Source organism: Moschus berezovskii, chromosome 11 (assembly GCF_049115385.1).
Source record: "Moschus berezovskii isolate FMDL1 chromosome 11, NW_MosBer_1.0, whole genome shotgun sequence".
NCBI lineage: Eukaryota > Metazoa > Chordata > Mammalia > Artiodactyla > Moschidae > Moschus > Moschus berezovskii.
The window spans coordinates 107,034,829-107,054,276 of NC_142470.1; the positions used below are offsets into that span (position 1 = coordinate 107,034,829).

The 19,448-nt window shown below is 47.9% G+C and overlaps 1 protein-coding gene across 4 annotated transcripts in view; it reads right to left on the minus strand.

Moving 5' to 3' along the window:
• The window catches only part of MALL (mal, T cell differentiation protein like), a 30,107-nt gene extending 24,243 nt beyond the window's left edge, over window positions 1-5,864 (minus strand). The window contains exon 1 of one of the 4 annotated variants that reach the window (XR_008682456.2): window positions 5,533-5,822. Coding sequence is in view for 3 of the 4 variants with exons in the window: in XM_088841683.1 (XP_088697809.1) it covers window positions 5,533-5,637 (105 nt within the window). In the remaining variant the exon portion in view is untranslated. Of the gene's footprint in view, window positions 1-5,532 lie in introns of all 4 variants that reach the window. The other 3 variants (XM_088841683.1, XM_055400093.2, XM_088841682.1) reach the window with 3 other exon arrangements.
• Window positions 5,865-19,448: the final 13,584 nt, after the last annotated feature.

Genomic DNA, 19,448 nt, shown 5'->3' on the forward strand with positions numbered 1-19,448 from the left:
ACTGTTTTCAGATGAGAAATCTGATTTTCAACCGTAAACCAAACAAAATGCAAACTTAAACATTAAACTCTCTAAAGGGTCATTTGTTGTCCGTGGAAATGTAAAATGGTCCAGCCACTCAGGAAAACAGATTGTCCATTTCTTAATAAAAAATGAAGCAGACACTTACAGAAATCATACTCACTCTGGCATTTACCCAGAAAAATGAAAATTACATCCACTTAAAAGCCTGTATGTGAACACTCATAGCAGCTTTGTCAGAATAGCTAAAAATTGCAAAAGACCAAAATGTTTCTCACTGCGTCAGCAGTTAGACAAACTGTGGTAAAGCCACACTGTAGAATATTACACAGCAATGAAAAGGGACACACTACTGAAATGCACAGAATATGGATGGACCTCAAAGGCATTACGGGGCTTCCCAGGTGGCACAGTGGTAAAGAATCCACCTACTGATGTAGGAGATGCAGGGAACTTGGGTTTGATCCCTGGGTCAGGAAAATACCCTGGAGGAGGAGATGGCAACCCACCCCAGTATTCTTGCCTGGAGAATCCCATGGACAGAGGAGCCTTGTGGGCTACAGTCCATGGGGTCACAGAGAGTTGGACACCACTGGGTGACTGAAGCATTCATGCAGACATTATGGTGAGTGGAAGAAGCTAATCGTTGAAGACCATGTACTGTATGATCCTATTCATTTCTGTGACTTTCTTGAAATAAGAAATTTACAGAGATGGAATTAGTGGTTTCCAAGGGTGAGGAAGGGTGGTGAGAGAGGATAGGGTAGGGTGACCATAATATGGAAGCAAGGGTTTCCCTGTTGGTCCGGTGGTTAAGACTCTATGCTTCCACGTCAGGGGGCCCGGGTTCAATCCCTGGGCAGGGAACTAAGATCCTGCATGCCACCCAGCATGGCCAACAAAATTTAAAACCGAAGCAGGAGGGAGGTCTTCATGGTGACGGAATGGGTCTGTGTCCTGATGGTACTGGTTACATGAATCTACACATGTGAGAAAAGGGCATGGAACATAGACATGGCCTGCGGACAGCAGTCACCTGGTCGATATTGCATTAAATGGTAGAGAGGTATTATGAAAGCTGTGACTTCTGGGGGGAGCCATGGGGAAGGGTGTGGGAGACCCCTCTGAAATGTCTTTGCATCTGCCTATTAATCCATAATCATGACAAAAGTTTTAAAATGTGCATTTTAGTGTGAAAGACTCTAAAATAAAGTTATTTGGGCACAGATCTGTAAGAGCAGTCTTCGGGAGCAGAGCTAGCCGGGAACATGCAGACCCCCGGCGTCCACGCTGTCCCAGTCTGTCATCATCACTGATACAAAAGAGATTCTTGGCAACAGAGGTGGTGCGAGGACTCAAGGACCCTTGTTGAATTCTGCATGCCTAGAGGTTTTGGTCCCTCGCTCCATGGGAAGACCCTCGCTGTCTTGGGGTACAGCGGCTGGATGGAAGTACGCCTGCAGTCCCCACGAGTGTACAAACCTTGCCAACCCATTATGGACTGCCTGTGAATCCAGGTCACGGATTTTGCCTTCTCTGCCCCTTTGCCTGTCCTGAGCTCCCAGTTTTGGAATCCACTCTCTGGAAAAATCCGCTCTCTGCCTTAGAAAAGCACATGCCTGTCTGTGATGCCTGAGGTCCACAGACTGAGAATCTGGGACCCCAAGGCCTGGGCTCTGTGGCCAGTTCTGCAGGTAGAAGTGGCCAGCATGCTCAGGAGGCCCAGGAAAAGGGACTTCTGCTCGGACGGCTCTGCTGTCACCCCTCTAGCCCAGCGCATCTGCTCACGGTGATCAGAATCAACCACCAAGGACTTCCCCAACCATCCAGTGGTTAAGAGTCCAAGCTTCCACTACAGGGGGCTCAGGTTCGATCCCTGGCCGGGGAACTAAGATCCTGCGAGCTGCTTGGCATGGTCAAAACAAAACAGAAACAATCACCAGCCGGAATTCTCCCCTCCTCTCCTGTTTAGCTCTCCATCCGCGCCCCAGATACAATGCATGCTTAGTCTTATACTCCATGCTAGGAGCACTCATTTAAGGAGCAAGCAGATGCAAAAGAGCATGTACAGAATCAATCCATTAAATACACACATATGTGTATAAATGGGCTTCCCTGGTGGCTCAGCTGGTAAAGAATCTGCCTGCAATGCAGGAGACCCTGGTTCGGGAAGCTCCCCTGGAGGAGGGCATAGCAACCCACTCCAGTATTCTTGGACTTTCCTGGTGACTCAGATGGTAAAGTATCCACTGGCAATGTGGGAAACATGGGTTCAGTCCCTGGGTTGGGAAGATCCTCTGGAGGAGGGCATAGCAAACCACTCCTGTATTCTTGCCCGGAGAATCCCATGGACAGAAGAGTCTGGTGGGCTACAGTCCATGGGGTCACAAAGAGTCACACATGACTGAGTACACATGCATACATGCATGTATATGGATTATATTTCTTTCTGTAATCTTCTAAGTGTTCAATAATGAATAAGGAGGATTCCTTGAGAATTAAAACTAAATTTTTGATGAGGAAACATCAGACAAGGCTAAATGGAGCGACATGGTACACAATAATTGATCAGTATTCTTCAAAATACTCAAGACAAAGATGGTGGGAACTGGCCCAGATTAAAGTAGATGAGGGGCTTCCCTGGTGGTCCAGCGGTTAAGACTTCACCTTCCAATGCAGGGGGTGCAGGTTCAATCCCAGGGAGATTGAGTCCACATGACTCGCGGCCAAAAAGCCAAAACATAAAACAGAAGCTATACTGTGACAAATTCAATAAAGACTTTAAAAATGCTCCACATCAAAAAAAAAAAATCTTAAAAAAAAAGTATTGAAATGGTCACGTACACACGGCCATATTTAAAGAGAATAACCACACAGACCTATCGTGCAGTGCTCGTAACTCTGCTCAGTGTTGTATGGCAGCCTGGACGGGAAGGGGGCTCGGGAGAGAATGCACACACGTATATGTATGGCTGAGTCCCTTATAGCTTGTATATGGCTATACCCCAATACAAAACAAAAAGTTTTTTTTTTAAAATGAAATGTAACCAGAAAATCAAGTTAAAATTAAATCTAGTTAATAATAAAAAAAGAGTAGATGAAGGAATTATGGCCATCAAATGAAACTCGGAATTCTGAGCTGGATCCTGGATCAGGAAGAAGACATTTGTGGGGAGTTCAGGACAATCTGAACAACTGATAGTCTAATATTGATGCCAATTGCCTGATTTTGACAGTTGTACTATGTAAGATGTGGCCCTGAAGGGAAGCTAAGTACGGAGTACCTGGGAGCACTCTTACTATTATTGCCAGCGTTGCTGTAAATCTAAAATTATTTCAAAAGAAAAATAAATGAATGAAATGCAATCAGAGACAGTACCCCACCCCCTAAGATGCCTAAAGCCCTAGAGCCCAGCACAATCATGCACTTTTCTCTCCCCAGAAATTCCATCTGCAGGAGCCACTACCCTGGGGGTGACTGATCAGATGGCCCTGCATTCCTTACTCTGGAAATCCCTTCCCTCCAGCCTTCTGCCAGCTGGTCTCTCCTGGAGTCTAGGCCTTCCCCTGTCCTTCCCCGCAACCTGGAGACTCAGCCTGTCTTTTGAGGTCTAACTGCAAAGTTGCCTCCCAGGTGATAGGCCAGGACTCCTCCCTGACTTGACAAGGTTGGATGGCCTCTTCTTGCTTGTACCCAGCCCAGGACAGTGGCTAGCTCCCAGGCATTGACTGACTGTATTGTGGAAGCGCTCATGGGCCTTCCTCAGCAGATGGGGACGCTGGCAGGGTAGTGGTCCTGTCACCAGTGGCTGGTGTGATTGGCATGGAGCACGTGCTCCAAATAAGTGTGGGAGTCCACCACCACCCCAGCCATTCTTGTGGTTGTTCCAAGGCGAGGGGCACACCCGGTCCAGAGAACTCTCGGGAGCATAAAGATGCATTAGTCTGGTAGGACGCCCTCCCTTGTACACCCAGGCCTGGCAGAAACCTATTCTTGGCTGTGGTTTCAGCTGGAGCCACCCAAATGCCGGACCCACTCCGCCTGGCTTTCCTTTCTTATTGCCACCAATGGGCGTCCTTTAGCTGGCTAAGGTGCTCAATCAGGCTGGCCTTCTGGGCAGACGACAGGACGAGAGGACCTTCCTGTTCCTTGGATGCTGGAACCACCCTTTGTCTTTTCCTCCCTGCCTAAGGCCAGTGCTGCCAGTTCAGAGCAGCACCACAGAGGTATGGGGAGAGTAACACGGCAACAGACATTACCACAGGTAAAATAGATAGCCAGTGGGAACTCATATCAGCCACAACCTACGGGGCAGGATGCGGAGGCAAGTGGGAAGGATGTTCAAGTAAGAGGGGACACGGGTAAACCTGTGACTGATTCATGTTGGAGTTTGGCAGAAACCAACACAGTACTGTAAAGCGATTATCCTTCAATTAAAAATAAATAAACTTGAAGAAAGAAAGAAAATACCTCCCACAAGCTCGATATTTCAGAAGGTGTTCAAAGAGTGAAATAAACTCCTCTGCCCTAAATCGTTCCGGAGAAGGCAATGGCAAGCCACTCCAGTACTATTGCCTAGAAAATCCCATGGATGGAGGAGCCTGGTAGGCTGCAGTCCGTGGGGTCGCTCAGGGTTGGACACGACTGAGCAACTTCACTTTCACTTTTCACTTTCCACTTTCACACATTGGAGAAGGAAATGGCAACCCACTCCAGTGTTCTTGCCTGGAGAATCCCAGGGACGGGGGAGCCTGGTGGGCTTCCGTCTATGGGGTCACACAGAGTCGGACACGACTGAAGTGACTTAGCAGCAGCAGCAGCAGCCCTAAATCGTTCACCAGGCTTGTGTCCCCGTCAGTGAAAAGGACATGGTGACAACGGGCTCAGAGTGGACTCAGGTTCTGATGAACATTCTGGACTCGGCAGGGGTTGGGGCCAATTTGGCCATAGAGAACCGGAAAGGAAGGCAGTGAGAGGTCGCTGAGAGCACCCAGGGTGTCTCACTGTTTTATGGCCCATGTCGTCATAAGCAACCTCCCCTGGGGAGTCCACACAAATCAAAGTTCAGTGTCAATTAGGAAAATACTGGAAGGGTTACTCTCAGAAAGACAGACAGAGTGCCCCTCCCTGTTTTGAACTTCACAAAAGTACAGAAGGCAAGTAGTTGGGGGAAAGAAACCACAGAATAGAAGTCTATCCCTAACACCTTCTTGAGGATCCAGGACGCTTTAGCGATCCCTTTAGGTCACCAGGTGTCCTGCCCAGTACCCAAGCTGGTTTCGTTTTGAGAGGAGCAGATCCACTCACTCTGCAGAAGCCCAGAGGCGCTCTGGGAGGGACTAGGGGACCCCGGGCCCTGAGCTCCACGGGAGACGAGAGGCCACGGCAGCTCTGGACCCGGGGCTCCTTCCCCAGGGACCTGCTTCCAGCTCCAGGCCAGCCCCTCCTTGCTCCCTCCCACCCCTCACCCGGCCACACTTTGTGCAGGTGGCCCCCGTGGCTGCACTCACCAGCTCGGGCAAGAAGAAGGCGTACGGGATGGTGAGAAACAGCGAGACCCCGGAGGGCACGTCAGGGGGGGCATGGCTGGTGGCGGGCGGGTCCCGGGAGGCCATGCTCTCACCCTCTGCCTGGCGCCCTGGCTTGGCAGCCCGTGCCCGCAGCCCTTCAAATATCACCTCCTGCCCGACACACCCATCAGACGTCGCCTGGAAGGGAAAAAAAAGTTCCAGCCAAGCAGGTCCTTCCACTGGCTGCAGCCAAGAGAATCCTCAGTGAAATGCGGTTTGTGCATCAGACGAGCCCTCTACCAGCTGCGGCAGAGCCGCTCAGGAAGGCGAGCAGGAGCCTCTTCCTAGACTTTTTCCTCCAAGGAAGTTCTGAGTCCCAGGCATGCTATTCCAGGGGAGGCCAGGGGCAGCAGCCGCTTCCACCTGGTGCCCAGGACGGGCTGAGCTGCCCGCTGTGACAAGGACCGTTTCCTGAGGCCCCACTGTGAGCTGTGCTCAGTCGTCTCTGACTCTGCCACCCCAGGGACTGCAGCCTGCCAGGCTCCTCTGTCCATGGAATTTCCCAGTATACCGGAGTGGGCTGCCATGCCCTTCTCCAGGACATCTTCCCAACGCGGGGATCGAACCAGGTCTCCCGCATTGTAGGCAGATTCTTTATTGTCTGAGCCACTAGGGAAGCCCCGAGGACCTCCTAGGAACCACGAAAACTTCAGACACCTCTGGGACTCCCTACAGCCCAACTCATGGCTGCTTTACTTCTTTTCCAAGCAAGGAGACCCAGACTCTGCCTGGTCAAGTCAAGGCCACAGCTTGCTCCGTTTGCCCTGCTCCACCTTGAGGACCCCACGCCAGGGCAACCACAGCCCGGCCCCGGCAACGTGGCGCTTCCTCCTCTGTCTGCACTCTCTGCCGCCATCCGTCTTCTGGTTTTCTCACCCAGTAGATGGAGGCCTCTGTCTCTGGGGTGAATCCACCCCAGTGGGCACAGAGCCCTCTTCCCCTCCCTGCCCTGGCCCCCCGGCCGAGCCGGTGCCCGGGAGCTGGGCTTGGAGCTGGGCCAGTTCCTTCCTGTCTCCTGCCTGCCTGCCTGCCTCCAGGGCTGTGACCCAGCTGGGAGGAGCCAGGAGGCGCCTTTCCCACTAAAGACAGGGCCTCGAGATGCGGGCCCTTCGTCTGTCTGCTTCCACTCGGCCACCCTGGAGAAGGCCTAGTGCCCCAGAGTCCGATGGGGGTGCTAAGGGTTGGGGTGGGGGGTTCCTTCTCGCTGGAGTGGAGGGGATGTGAGAGGACTGGCCTGAGTGCTGGGGTCAGGAGACGTCCACCATGAAAGGCCAGTTCCTGAGCAAGGACAGTGCCTGCCAGGATCTGCCTCCCCCCACCTCCCCTGGGTGGGGGAGAGCTGGGAAAGAACCAGGGAACAGAGGAGATGGGACACATGAGCCTACAGCAAAGGCACCGCAAAGAAAGGCAAAGTGTTCGTGGAGCAAACGTTGAACAAGTCTGGTTGTGCCCTCCTCCAGGCCAGCGGGGATCTGGCAAAGGGAGTGAGGCCTTGATCCCACCTTCCTTCCAGCCCCAGCTCGTCTGCAGGTGGATGCAGCACACAGTGCTAGGACTCCCACCTCTTGCCACTTCTCCTGACTGCTATAATTCACCCGTGGCCACTGTCTTGGGCTGTAGTATACCTTGTACTTGGCCAGCGACAACGCAGCATTCATGGGAACAGCTCAGGCAAGGCAAGGAGGACAAGAATCTTTCTCCAGCTCATTTCTCATCTGCAAAGCGAAGCTGATGCTTGAGGCTGGAGCTCCTGAGAGGCTGACAGAGCCTGAGCCACTTCTACCTCTGAGACAATTCATATATTAAGAAGTGAAGATGTGACAATGCAAAGTTGTAAACAAATTGGCATATTTTAAATATTCTACAGGGCTTCCCTGATGGATCAGTGGTAAAGAATCTGCCTGCCAATGTGGGAGACGCAGGTTAGATCCTAAGGTCGGGAAGATCCCCTGGAGAAGGAAATGGCAACCCACTCCAGTATTCTTGCCTGAAAAATTCCACGGACAGAGGAGCCTGGCGGGGCTACAGTCCATGTGGTTGCAAAGAGCTGAACATGACTTAGTGACTAAACTACCACCCACAAACATTTTATATTTAGCCAAGTCATGTTTTATTATATGCAACAAAGTATGGCATACTCACTGGGATTATATGTATTATAGATGCATATGTTGAAAATCACATCAGATAATGTTATGATTTTTGCTTTCAACCATCATACATATTTTAAGAGAAAAAAGTTAATATGTTTACATAGATATTTACCATTTCTGCTGCTCTTCCTTCATTCCAGATGTCCCAAGCTTTCCTCTGGTGTCTTTCCCCTTCTGCCCAAAGAACTTTATTTATTAATAGCATTTGTTTCAGAGCAAGTCTGTTGACAATAAATTCCCTTAGCTTTCCTTCATCTGAAAATGCCTTTATTCCATCTTTGTTCCTAAACAGTATTATTGTAGAATATAGAATTCTGGGGTGTCAGTTTTATGTTTTCTTTCAGCACTTAAAAAATGTTCTACTACCTTCTGACTTCTGGTTTCTGATGCAAAATTCTCAGTAATTCAAATTGTTGTTCCCTGTATTGAAAGCACTGTTTTTCTTTGGTTGCCTTCAAGACTGTTTTTCCTTTGTCTTTCATTTTATGCTTTGATTCTGTTACAACTGGGCATGGCTTTCTCTGAGATTATCTTGTTTTGGTATTCACTAACCTTCTTTATTGGTCTTCCCTGGTGGCTCAGAGGTTAAAGCGTCTGCCTCCAATGCGGGAGACCCGGGTTCGATCCCTGGGTCGGGAAGATCCCCTGGAGAAGGAAACGGTAACCCACTCCAGTATTCTTGCCTGGAGAATCCCATGGATGGAGAAGCCTGGTAGGCTACAGTCCACGGGGTCGCAAAGAGTCGGACACGACTGAGCGACGGAACGAACGAACGAACCTTCTTTATCAACCATTCAGTATCACAGTAATCCAGGCCTATGCCCCAACCAGTAATGCTGAAGAAGCCGAAGTTGAACGGTTCTATGAAGACCTACAAGACCTTTTAGAACTAACACCCAAAAAAGATGTCCTTTTCATTATAGGGGACTGGAATGCAAAAGTAGGAAGTCAAGAAACACCTGGAGTAACAGGCAAATTTGGCCTTGGAGCACGGAATGGAACAGGGCAGAGGCTAATCGAGTTTTGCCAAGAGAACGCACTGGTCATAGCAAACACCCTCTTCCAACAACACAAGAGAAGACTCTACACATGGACATCACCAGATGGTCAACACCGAAATCAGATTGATTATATTCTTTGCAGCCAAAGATGGAGAAGCTCTATACAGTCAGCAAAAACAAGACCAGGAGCTGACTGTGGCTCAGATCATTAATTCCTTATTGCCAAATTCAGACTTAAATTGAAGAAAGTAGGGAAAACTACTAGACCACTCAGATAAGACCTAAATCAAATCCCTTATGATTATACAGTGGAAGTGAGAAATAGATTTAAGGGACTAGATCTGATAGAGTGCCTGATGAACTCTGGACGGAGGTTCGTGACATTGTACAGGAGACAGGGACCAAGACCATCCCCATGGAAAAGAAATGCAAAAAAGCAAAATGGCTGTCTGAGGAGGCCTTACAAATAGCTGTGAAAAGAAGCGAAGCGAAAAGCAAAGGAGGAAAGGAAAGATATAAGCATCTGAATGCAGAGTTCCAAAGAATAGCAAGGAGAGATAAGAAAGCCTTCCTCGGCGATCAATGCAAAGAAATAGAGGAAAACAACAGAATAGGAAAGACAAGAGATCTCTTCAAGAAAATTAGAGATACCAAGAGAACATTTCATGCAAAGATGGGCTCGATAAAGGACAGAAATGGTATGGACATAACAGAAGCAGAAGATATTAAGAAGAGGTGGCAAGAATGCACAGAAGAACTGTACAAAAAAGATCTTCACGACCAAGAGAATCACGATCGTGTGATCACTCACCTAGAGCCAGACATCCTGGAATGTGAAGTCAAGTGGGCCTTAGAAAGCATCACTATGAACAAAGCTAGTGGAGGTGATGGAATTCCAATTGAGCTATTTCAAATCCTAAAAGATAATGCTGTGAAAGTGCTGCACTCAATATGCCAGCAAATTTGGAAAACTCAGCAGTGGCCACAGGACTGGAAAAGGTCAGTTTTCATTCCAATCCCAAAGAAAGGCAATGCCAAAGAATACTCAAACTATCACACATTTGCACTCATCTCACACACTAGTAAAGTCATGCTCAAAATTCTCCAAGCCAAGCTTCAGCAATATGTGAACTGTGAACTTCCAGATGTTCAAGCTGGTTTTAGAAAAGGCAGAGGAACCAGAGATCAAATTGCCAACATCCACTGGATCATGGAAAAAGCAAGAGAGTTCCAGAAAAACATCTATTTCTGCTTCATTGACTATGCCAAAGCCTTTGACTGTGTGGATCACAATAAACTGTGGAACATTCTGAAAGAGATGGGAATACCAGACAATCTGACCTGCCTCTTGAGAAACCTGTATGCAGGTCAGGAAACAACAGTTAGAACTGGACATGGAACACCAGACTGGTTCCAAATAGGAAAAGGAGTATGTCAAGGCTGTATATTGTCACCCTGCTTCTTTAACTTCTATGCAGAGTACATCATGAGAAACACTGAAAAATTGTGTTTTTCACTGGAAGAAGCACAAGCTGGAATCAAGATTGCTGGGAGAAATATCAATAACCTCAGATATGCAGATGACACCACCCTTATGGCAGAAAGTGAAGAGGAACTCAAAAGCCTCTTGATGAAAGTGAAAGAGGAGAGTGAAAAATTTGGCTTGAAGCTCGACATTCAGAAAACTAAGATCATGGCATCTGGTCCCATCACTTCATGGGAAATAGATGGGGAAACAGTGTCAGACTTTATTTTGGGGGCTCCAAAATCACTGCGGATGCTGATTGCAGCCATGAAATTAAAAGACGCTTACTCCTTGGAAGGAAAGTTATGACCAACCTAGATAGCATATTAAAAAGCAGAGACATTGTTTTGCCAACCAAAGTCCATCTAGTCAAGGCTATGGTTTTTCCCGTGGTCATGTATGGATGTGAGAGTTGGACAGTGAAGAAAGCTGATTGCTGAAGAATTGATGCTTTTGAACTGTGGTGCTGGAGAAGACTCTGGAGAGTCCCTTGGACTGCAAGGAGATCCAACCAGTCCATTCTAAAGGAGATCAATCCTGGGTGTTCATTGGAAGGACTGATGCTAAAGCTGAAACTCCAATACTTTGGCCACCTCATGGGAAGAGTTGACTCACTGGAAAAGACTCTGATGCTAGGAGGGATTGGGGGCAGGAGGAGAGGGGATGACAGAGAATGAGATGGCTGGATGGCATCACCAACTCGATGGACATGAGTTTGAGTGAACTCCGGGAGTTGGTGATGGACAGGGTAAGCCTGGCATGCTGTGATTCATGGGGTCGCAAAGAGTCAGACACGACTGAGTGACTGAACTGAACTGAACTGAATTGAACCTTCTTTAATCCATAACCCTAAGTCTTTTACCAAATTTAAAAGTTTTCAGCCATTATTTCTTCAAAAAAATTTTTTTTTCTGTACCAGAATCTGTCCTTCTACCGAGACTCTGGTGATGAGAATGTTAGATCTTTTGGAATTGTCCCACAGATACTTAAAGATCTGTTTATTTTTTCAGTCTATTTCCTTTCTTTTGTTCAATTGGACAATTTGTATTGATCTGTCTATACTGATTTATATTGATCTATTGAACTATAAGTTTACTAAATTTGTTTTATCGTCTCCATTCTGTTGTTGACCCCATCCAAATTAATTTTTTCATTTTGGTTTCATTTTCTATTTCTAAAACTTCAGTTTGGTTCTTTTCGTATCAAATGTTTCTCCAGTGAGACTGTCTATCCATCTATTCATTTTGAGGGGTTTTGTGCTGACTTCTTGGTGCACGATTGTAAGTAGCTACTTCAGTGTCTCAATCCGACTGTGTCATCTGAGTTGTTGTTTCTTACTTCTTGTTTCTTCCCTTTGAAAGATATGGAGATTTCCTAGGTCTTCAAATATCAAGTCACTGTGGATTGTGTCCTGGAGAATTTGAATATTATGTTATGGGATTATGGGTCTTCTTTAAATTCTGTTGGAAATGTTGGGACTTCTCTGGTGGTCCAGTGCTTAAGAATCCACCTGCCAATGCAGGGGATGTGGCTTTGATCCCTGGAATGGGAAGATGCCACATGCCACAGGGCGGCTAAGTTCATGTGCCACAACTTCTGAGCCTGCGCTCCACGAGAAAAACACCACAATGAGAAGAACTCGCACTCCAACCAGAGAACAGCCCCCACTCGCCTCAACTAGAAAAAGCCCGTGCACATTGATGAAGACCCAGTGCAGCCAAAAATTCATTAATTTTAAATATATTGTTTTGTTCATTTTAGCAGCAGTGGGCCTGATTAACGCAGGCTGCAGGTCCCTGCCTACCTTCTCCGGTGTGAAACCTCCTGAGCGATGTCAGTTCATCTTTTAAGGTTGTACAGCGCCTTTCAGATCCGTTTGGTGTGTGTGCTCGTGTTGGGCCTGGGGTCGGTCTGAGACCATGCTGCTCAGCTACACAGCCCTCCAGTGTGCTGTTTAGGGGCAGCTATGCTTCCCTGGTTGCTCAGCTGGTAAGGAATTTGCCTGCAACACAGGCCCACAAGCAGCGAGGTATGTTTATACAGAAGGAAATCGAGAGTGACAGAAAGAGGGCTTTGCCGCCATGCTGTTAGGACCACAGCCCCTCCGGGCAGAGAGAAGGCTCTCCTCCCCAACGTTTACACACCTGTCTGGCTGCCACTGCCCAACACTCACTAGACTGCCTAGGGTTGAGGGCAGGAAAAAAGTACAAATGAACAGAGGCTTTCTATACTTTGTCCAGTGGTGGTGGTGGTTTTGTGGCTAAGTCATGTCTGACTCTTTATGACCCCATGGCTTCTCTGTCCATGGAATTTCCCAGGCAAGAACGCTGGAGTGGGTTTCCATTCCCTTCTCCAGGGGATCTTACTGACTCAGGGATCAAACCTGGGTTTCTTTCATCACAAGCAGATTCTTCATGATGAGCCACCAGGGAAGCCCCCATCTGACCAGTACAGGCTCTCTTTCCCAGTCCTCAGCCCAAAGATGGAGCACTTTTTGAAGATGTGTTTTGTCTGTATCCCACGCATGTTTTGGACTTCATGTTGTTCTGAGCCCAGGCCTGGAGATACTAGAGCGGGGGAAAAATGGGAAACCCACCACTAGTTTGGTAGTACTTGGAGTTCTGTTTTCTTTCCCAAATCTTCCACTTCTACTTATTTTCAGAGTTCTCAGAAAGCTGTTCTGTGCATTGTGCCTAGGACTTCTGTCACATTCAGTGGGAAGAAAACGCTGAAATACCCATGGCTATTTGACCAGAACCCAAACTCCACCAACCTATTTTGATTCTCTGTATAGCACTTACTCAAAATTTTTAAAAAATTTATGCCTTTATTTATTTGGCTGCATCGTTGCAGCATGGAGAATCTAGCTCCCTGATCAGGGATAGAACCCAAGCCGCCTGCATTGGGGGCTTGGAGTCTTAGCCCCTGGACAACCAGGGAAGTCCCACTCCCTCATATTTTTGTTTCTTGATTCATTTGCCTATTGCTTATCTCCCACCCCGCCCCTTCTTAAGATGTTAGCTTCAGAGCAGCTGTGACTTTATTCATATTGAATATTTCTGGGCACAAAGCAAGCACTCAATAAAGGCTTTCAAATGACTGACTCTACCTTCTTGGTCAGAAAGTCTTTGAAGACTACTGCTTCTCTCTCTCTTTTTTTCTCTTTTCTTCCTTAAACTGTCTCCTCTTGAGTAAGTTACCTTCTGCATTTTTCAGAAAAGATCTATTGGTTGCCCAACAGATAAGGGGCAGGTCAGGAGAAAGCCAGAGATGCTTGGGGAAAGAACAGACACTGTACCCATTCCTCCTACTACAAATGTTAGAATAACCCATGCCAATTGGTTTTAACAACCAAGGAGACTTATTACCTTGGGTAGGTGAGAAGTTGAGGAAATGTTGGCTTCAGGTGAGGCTTGATCCAGTGGCTAAACAAAGCTACAAAGGACCTAGATCTTCTCTGTCTGTCAACCCTGCCTGTTGCTGTCACACTGTTGGTTTTTTTCTCAACCTCACTTGGCACACCTCCCATGCACACAGCTCTAGGCTCTGGATTTCTAAAAGTGAAATTGCTAAGGGACACTCATGTCCCACAGGCTCTGGCCTGTTCACTCAGACACAGTTGCATTGCAGTTACTCTCTCAACCAATCAAGGTCACTTCAACCTTCAAATGAGGGAGTTAGGATACACATGCCCAAAGGACCAGGCTTGGGAGGAGGCTGTGGTTAATGCTGTGTCTGGGGCCATCTGGTTCCCAGTGCCCTTGCGGTCTGGGCAGGCACAGAATTCTTCAAGGTCAGAGAGCAGCTGGCAGGAAGAGGACAGACTCATGGGACAATTTTGGGGTCACCCAGAGAGCCCTGCCCAGTGAATAGCTCAGAAAGCCTCGAGTCCTTTTTGTTATCGCCCCAAATGGCCTCTTCAAAAGGACAAAGTTCTGCAAAGTTAATCTTTGTTGGCAAAGTCAGACGCAAACGAGATTAAGGTTCAGTCTGCCTCCAGAGCATGAGAAATGGACTGCACGTTAGCCATGTTTCCAAAGTCCCGAGTTCAAACTGTCTTCCCCCCGTGATTTCTGATCCCCACCTCACCCCCACATGCTCTCATTCAGGGTCAGCCGCTGAGGCATAAAATCCGAGGCTTCCATTGGCCTACCCGACACAGCACAGCCCTTCACTCACCATTCATTTATCACTCCTCCCATTCCTCCCCGTCCAAATCTGAATGATTACTCAATTATTGCCTTCAAATATCAGAATTTCAGAGGATGAGATGTCTGGATGGCATCACCAACTCAACGGACATGAGTCAGAGCAAACTCGGGGAGAGTGAAGGACAGGGAAGCCTGGTGTGCTGCTGCAGTCCATGGGGTCGCAGAGTCAGATACAACTTAGTGACTAACAACAACAATCAGAGAATTTAAACCAGCAAGTCTGGCTCCTGAGGGAGCCACATGTTATTAAATCCACGTATTCGTGAATTTCAGACAGCGAATGGTGGGAGTTCAGAGAGCAAGGGCTTCATTCAAACTGAGCAGATGGTGGTCCCCAACATGGGATGGTGGTGTTTGGAGAGTGACACTGCAGTTTAGAAGGATCACCTATGCTGACCCTTACTTAGCGCCTGTTGCAGGGCTCTTAATAACCAGCTACAGGACTGTTGGGATTTAAATACGTCAGCAACAACAGAAAGACACAGCGGGAGGCCCTTCTGGCGGTCTGTGCCCTTCTTCACGTTCTCATGCACGATCACTTCCACACTGTGCATCGTGAAGTCAGAACAGGGATCCCAGTGGGGGCTGCTCCCACCAGGTCCTCAAAGCCAAATGCTGTGCCTGGAGGGTAGTGTGCGCTGGGCCATTTCAGTCGTGTCCGACTCTCTGCAACCCATGCACTGCAGATCCCTGGCTCCTCTGTCCATGGGGTTCTCCAGGCAAGAATACTGGAGCGGGTTGCCAGTCTCTTCTCCAGGGGCTCTTCCAGACCCAGGGACTGAACCCAGGTCTCCTGCATTGCAGGCAGCTAGTAGTTGCTCAGCAAACACGGAGGGAATGAGTGAATGAACAAGTGAACACACGGGCGATTGTAAACCTCAGACACAAGGCGTCCTGAGTCAGTAGGGTTCTGCCTCGGATTCTCTGCTTCGAAGAAACAGAACACAAAGCAGCTAGGTGACAGCCAGCTCTAGTCACCTCCACGGCCCGAATAAGCCTCTCAACTTGGAATGCTTCATACCAGAGGAAGTGAGCGAGTCCACAGTGAAGGATATCCTGTAGAACCGTGGACTGACAAAGCCCTGGGCTGGCAGCCGACAGCTCCAGTGCCCACCCGGTTCCCTTGCGGTTACCCAGATGCTGACTGCACTGGCAAGTCAAACCTGCTCCGTTTGTATGTGGTGTCACGCATTTCAACCAGCCCCTTGTGAGTTGTCCTGGCCTCAATCTGAGACCATAAAACCCACTGGACTGAGGTGGCACCTGCTCTGAGGTGCCCCACCCATCACCGTGCAGCCCAGGCCGGGGAATTGCAGTGTTTTCCACCTCCAGCAGACCCACTGGATGTGACACCCCATCTATTGTATGAGGCTGGAGGTGGGGGCGGTGGGGCGCATCGTCTACAGTTTAGAACCCTGCTCCCCCACATCGGTTCTGATGTGGGGACTCCCCTCACAGGGGCACCCCGCACTGGGTGTCCCCCACCACTCCCCGACCTGAGTTCACAGTTAAGCCACTGTGTTGCCCAGTCACACTCTTGGACACAAACTGCCCCCCGCTCCCCGCGCCAGGACTCGCTTCCAGAATGTCTTTGGCTCCTTGACAACCTCTTCCTGTTTTGGAAGCTAAAAAGTGGCACTGAAAAGTCAGAGAGGTTTCATTGTTTTGTTCTCTTTCTTAAAAAATCCTCTGCTGACTGAAGCGAGAACTTCCGTTTCTTGCTGGCACAGCCGCCCTGGCCCCTGCGGAGCCGGCAGCTCCGTGCGGGCTGACCGCCTTTGCGTCTCGCTTCTGGGCCCAAGCCTTACTGAAGCTGTTTGCTCTCCTCTGTTTCTCTTATGTGTCAGAAACACTAAAGTTGGCTACATTCGTCAGCCATGACACATCTCAGTCTGTGAAAACACCCTCTAAAGGGAGTCCCCTCTCTACACTGTGCATTCACTGAAAGGAATCGCCGGCCACCATTTCTTTCATAGAACGCCCCACCTTTGACTGGACGCTAAGAATAACCTAAATGATTAGAAAAATGAAAAGGTGGCTGTTAGGAATGAAAGATTCTACAGAAAAATGACCTTCACGGTGGGCAGTGACGGGGTTTCGTGTTCTTGCATATAATACAACAGCGGCCTAAGCTGAGACGACCCTGACAGAATGGGAAAACTCTGTACACCACCTCCATTTGCAAAGGTGGGAGCCCCTTCTTGTCACAGGAGCTGGGGACAGTCAGAGTCTCAGAGGAGGGCAGGCATAGCCTAGGGAACTGGAGAGGCAGCTCGTTATGTTAGACAAATGAGTGGTGCCTGGACATGCTGCTTCCCACACACTACCGAGGGTGGGGCTGGGGGCAGAGACATAGTGAAATCTCTTTTCCAAGGCCACATTCTCGTGACATATGTGCCCCTCTCACACGTGAACATCTGAGATGAAGGCCCAAATTGTTTCCCTTAAGGGTTTAGCAGAAGCTAACTGAGATGTTAGCTTCCGAAATCACTGCAGACGGTGACTGCAGCCATGAAATTAAAAGACCCTTGCTCCCGGAAGAAAAGCTATGACCAATCTAGACAGCATATTAAAAAACAGAGACGTTACTTTCCTGACAAAGGTCCATCTAGTTAAAGTTAGTCATGTATGGGTGTGAGAGTTGGACCATAAAGAAAGTTGAATTGATGCTTTGGAACTGTGGTGTTGAAGAAGACTCTTGACAGTCCCTTGGACTGCAAGTAGATCAAACAAGTCAATTGCAAAGGATATCAACCCTGAATATTCATTGGAAGGACAGATGCTGAAGCTAAAGCTCCAATATTTTGGCCCCCTGATGGGAAGAACTGACTCATTGGAAAAGACCCTGATTCTGGGAAAGACTGAAGGCAGAAGAAGGGGACGACAGAGGATGAGATGGTTAGATGATATCACCGACTCAATGGACTTGGGTTTAGGTAGACTCCGGCAGTTGGGAGGCCTGGCGTGCTGCAGTCCATGGGGTCACAAAGAGTTGGACACGACTGAGTGACTGAACTGAAGTGAGATGCAGCCCAGGAGTTTCATAATACAATGGAGCTCTAAAAGGAACCCCCTCCTAGAACACTGCCCTGGTAGTTCAGGGGTTAAGACCTATGAGGGGGACCTGAGTTCTATCCCTGGCCAGGGAACTAAGGTCTCACATGCTGCGTGGTGCAGCCAAATAAAATAAAATAAAGTAAATTCCTCCTTAAAGGCAGTACGTTTCAAGACAAGTTCCTCAGTCAGCACTCTGATAATTTAGATTAAACTCTAATTTGATTGTATTTTTCTTCCAACAGACTTCTCATGTTATATTTTCATGTACAATTTTTAAATGTCTCCACTGAGGAGGGGAACGTCTTCGGTTGTAGAAAGTTATTCTTGACGTCTCTTACTACCTCTGACCTTAGGAGAATTACCAACTTTGCTTGGCCTGTCTCTTCAGCAGCAGTATTGATAACACTGGAAAACCCAGTGCTGGCCTCCTATAGCACTTGTGAGCTGGAAGTGTTTTTTGTTTGTTTGTTCTTTAATGAGCACTAATTATACAGACTTGAAAAAGCAAAACTGGATTTGTTTAGAATAAACCTGGGCTTCCCAGGTGGCTCAGGGGTAAAGAATCTGCCTGCCAAAGCAGGAGATTCGGGTTTGGTCCCTGGGTGGGGAAGATCCCCTGGAGGAGGAAATGGCAACCCACTCCAGTATTCTTGACTGAAAAATCTCGTGAACAGAGGTGCCTAAAGGGTTACAGACCAGAGGGTCGCAGAAGAGTCGGACATGACTGAGCGACTGAGCAAAAGAGAGAGCACGTGCACATGTTAGACTGAAATGAGTGATCAATAACACAGTTTTCTCAAATAGATTATCCCGATTTCCTCTTCATTTCACAACATAAACTTTATTAGCAAAAATCACGCGTGCATGCGTGCTCAGTCACTTCTGTTGTGTCCAACTCTTTGCAACTTCATGGACTGCGGCCTTCCAGGCTCCTCTGTCCATGGGATTTTTCAAGCAAGAATACTGGAGTGAGTTGCCATGCCCTCCTCCGGGGGATCTTCCCAATTCAGGGGTCAAACCATGTCTCCTGCATTGCAGGTAGATTCTTTATCACTGAGCCACTGGGGAATCCCCATTCTGGATTCTAGACACTTATCAGATATATTATTTGTAAATATCTTCTAATATTCTGTGAATTATATTTTCACTTTCTTGAGTAATCATAAATTGGACTTTTGATAAAATCTTGCTTTTATAAAAATGTATAAATATAGTCAACTTAAATGTTAGTTGCTGTTACATATAGAAGGGCTTCCCTGCTGGCTCAGTGGTAAAGAATCTGCCTGCCAACGCAGGAGATGCAGGTTCAATCCCTGGGTCAGGAAGATCCCCTGGAGAAGGAAATGGCAACCCACTCCAGTATTCTTGCCTGAGAAATCCCATGGACAGAGGAGCCTGGTAGGTTACAGTCTGTCAGTTCAGTTCAGTTCAGTTCAGTCACTCAGTCGTGTCTGACTCTTTACGACCCCATGAATCACAGCACGCCAGGCCTCCCTGTCCATCACCAACTCCTGGAGTTCACCCAAACTCATGTGCGTCGAGTTGGTGATGCCATCTAGCCATCTCATCCTCTGTTGTCCCCTTCTCCTCCTGCCCCTAATCCCTCCCAGGGTCTTTTCCAATGAGTCAACTCTTTGCATCAGGTGGCCAAAGTATTGGAGTTTCAGTCTGTAGGGTCGCAAAAAGTCAGACATGACTTAGTGACTAAATAACAACAAATTACATATAGAATGGATGGACAACAGGTCCTACAGTATAGCACAAGGAGCTACATCCAATATCCTATGATAAACTGTAAGGGAAAGAGTATTAAAAAAGAATGTATATACGTATGTGTAACTGAGTCACTTTGCTCTACAGAAGAAATTAACACAACATTGAAATCAATTATACTTCCATTAAAAGAAAG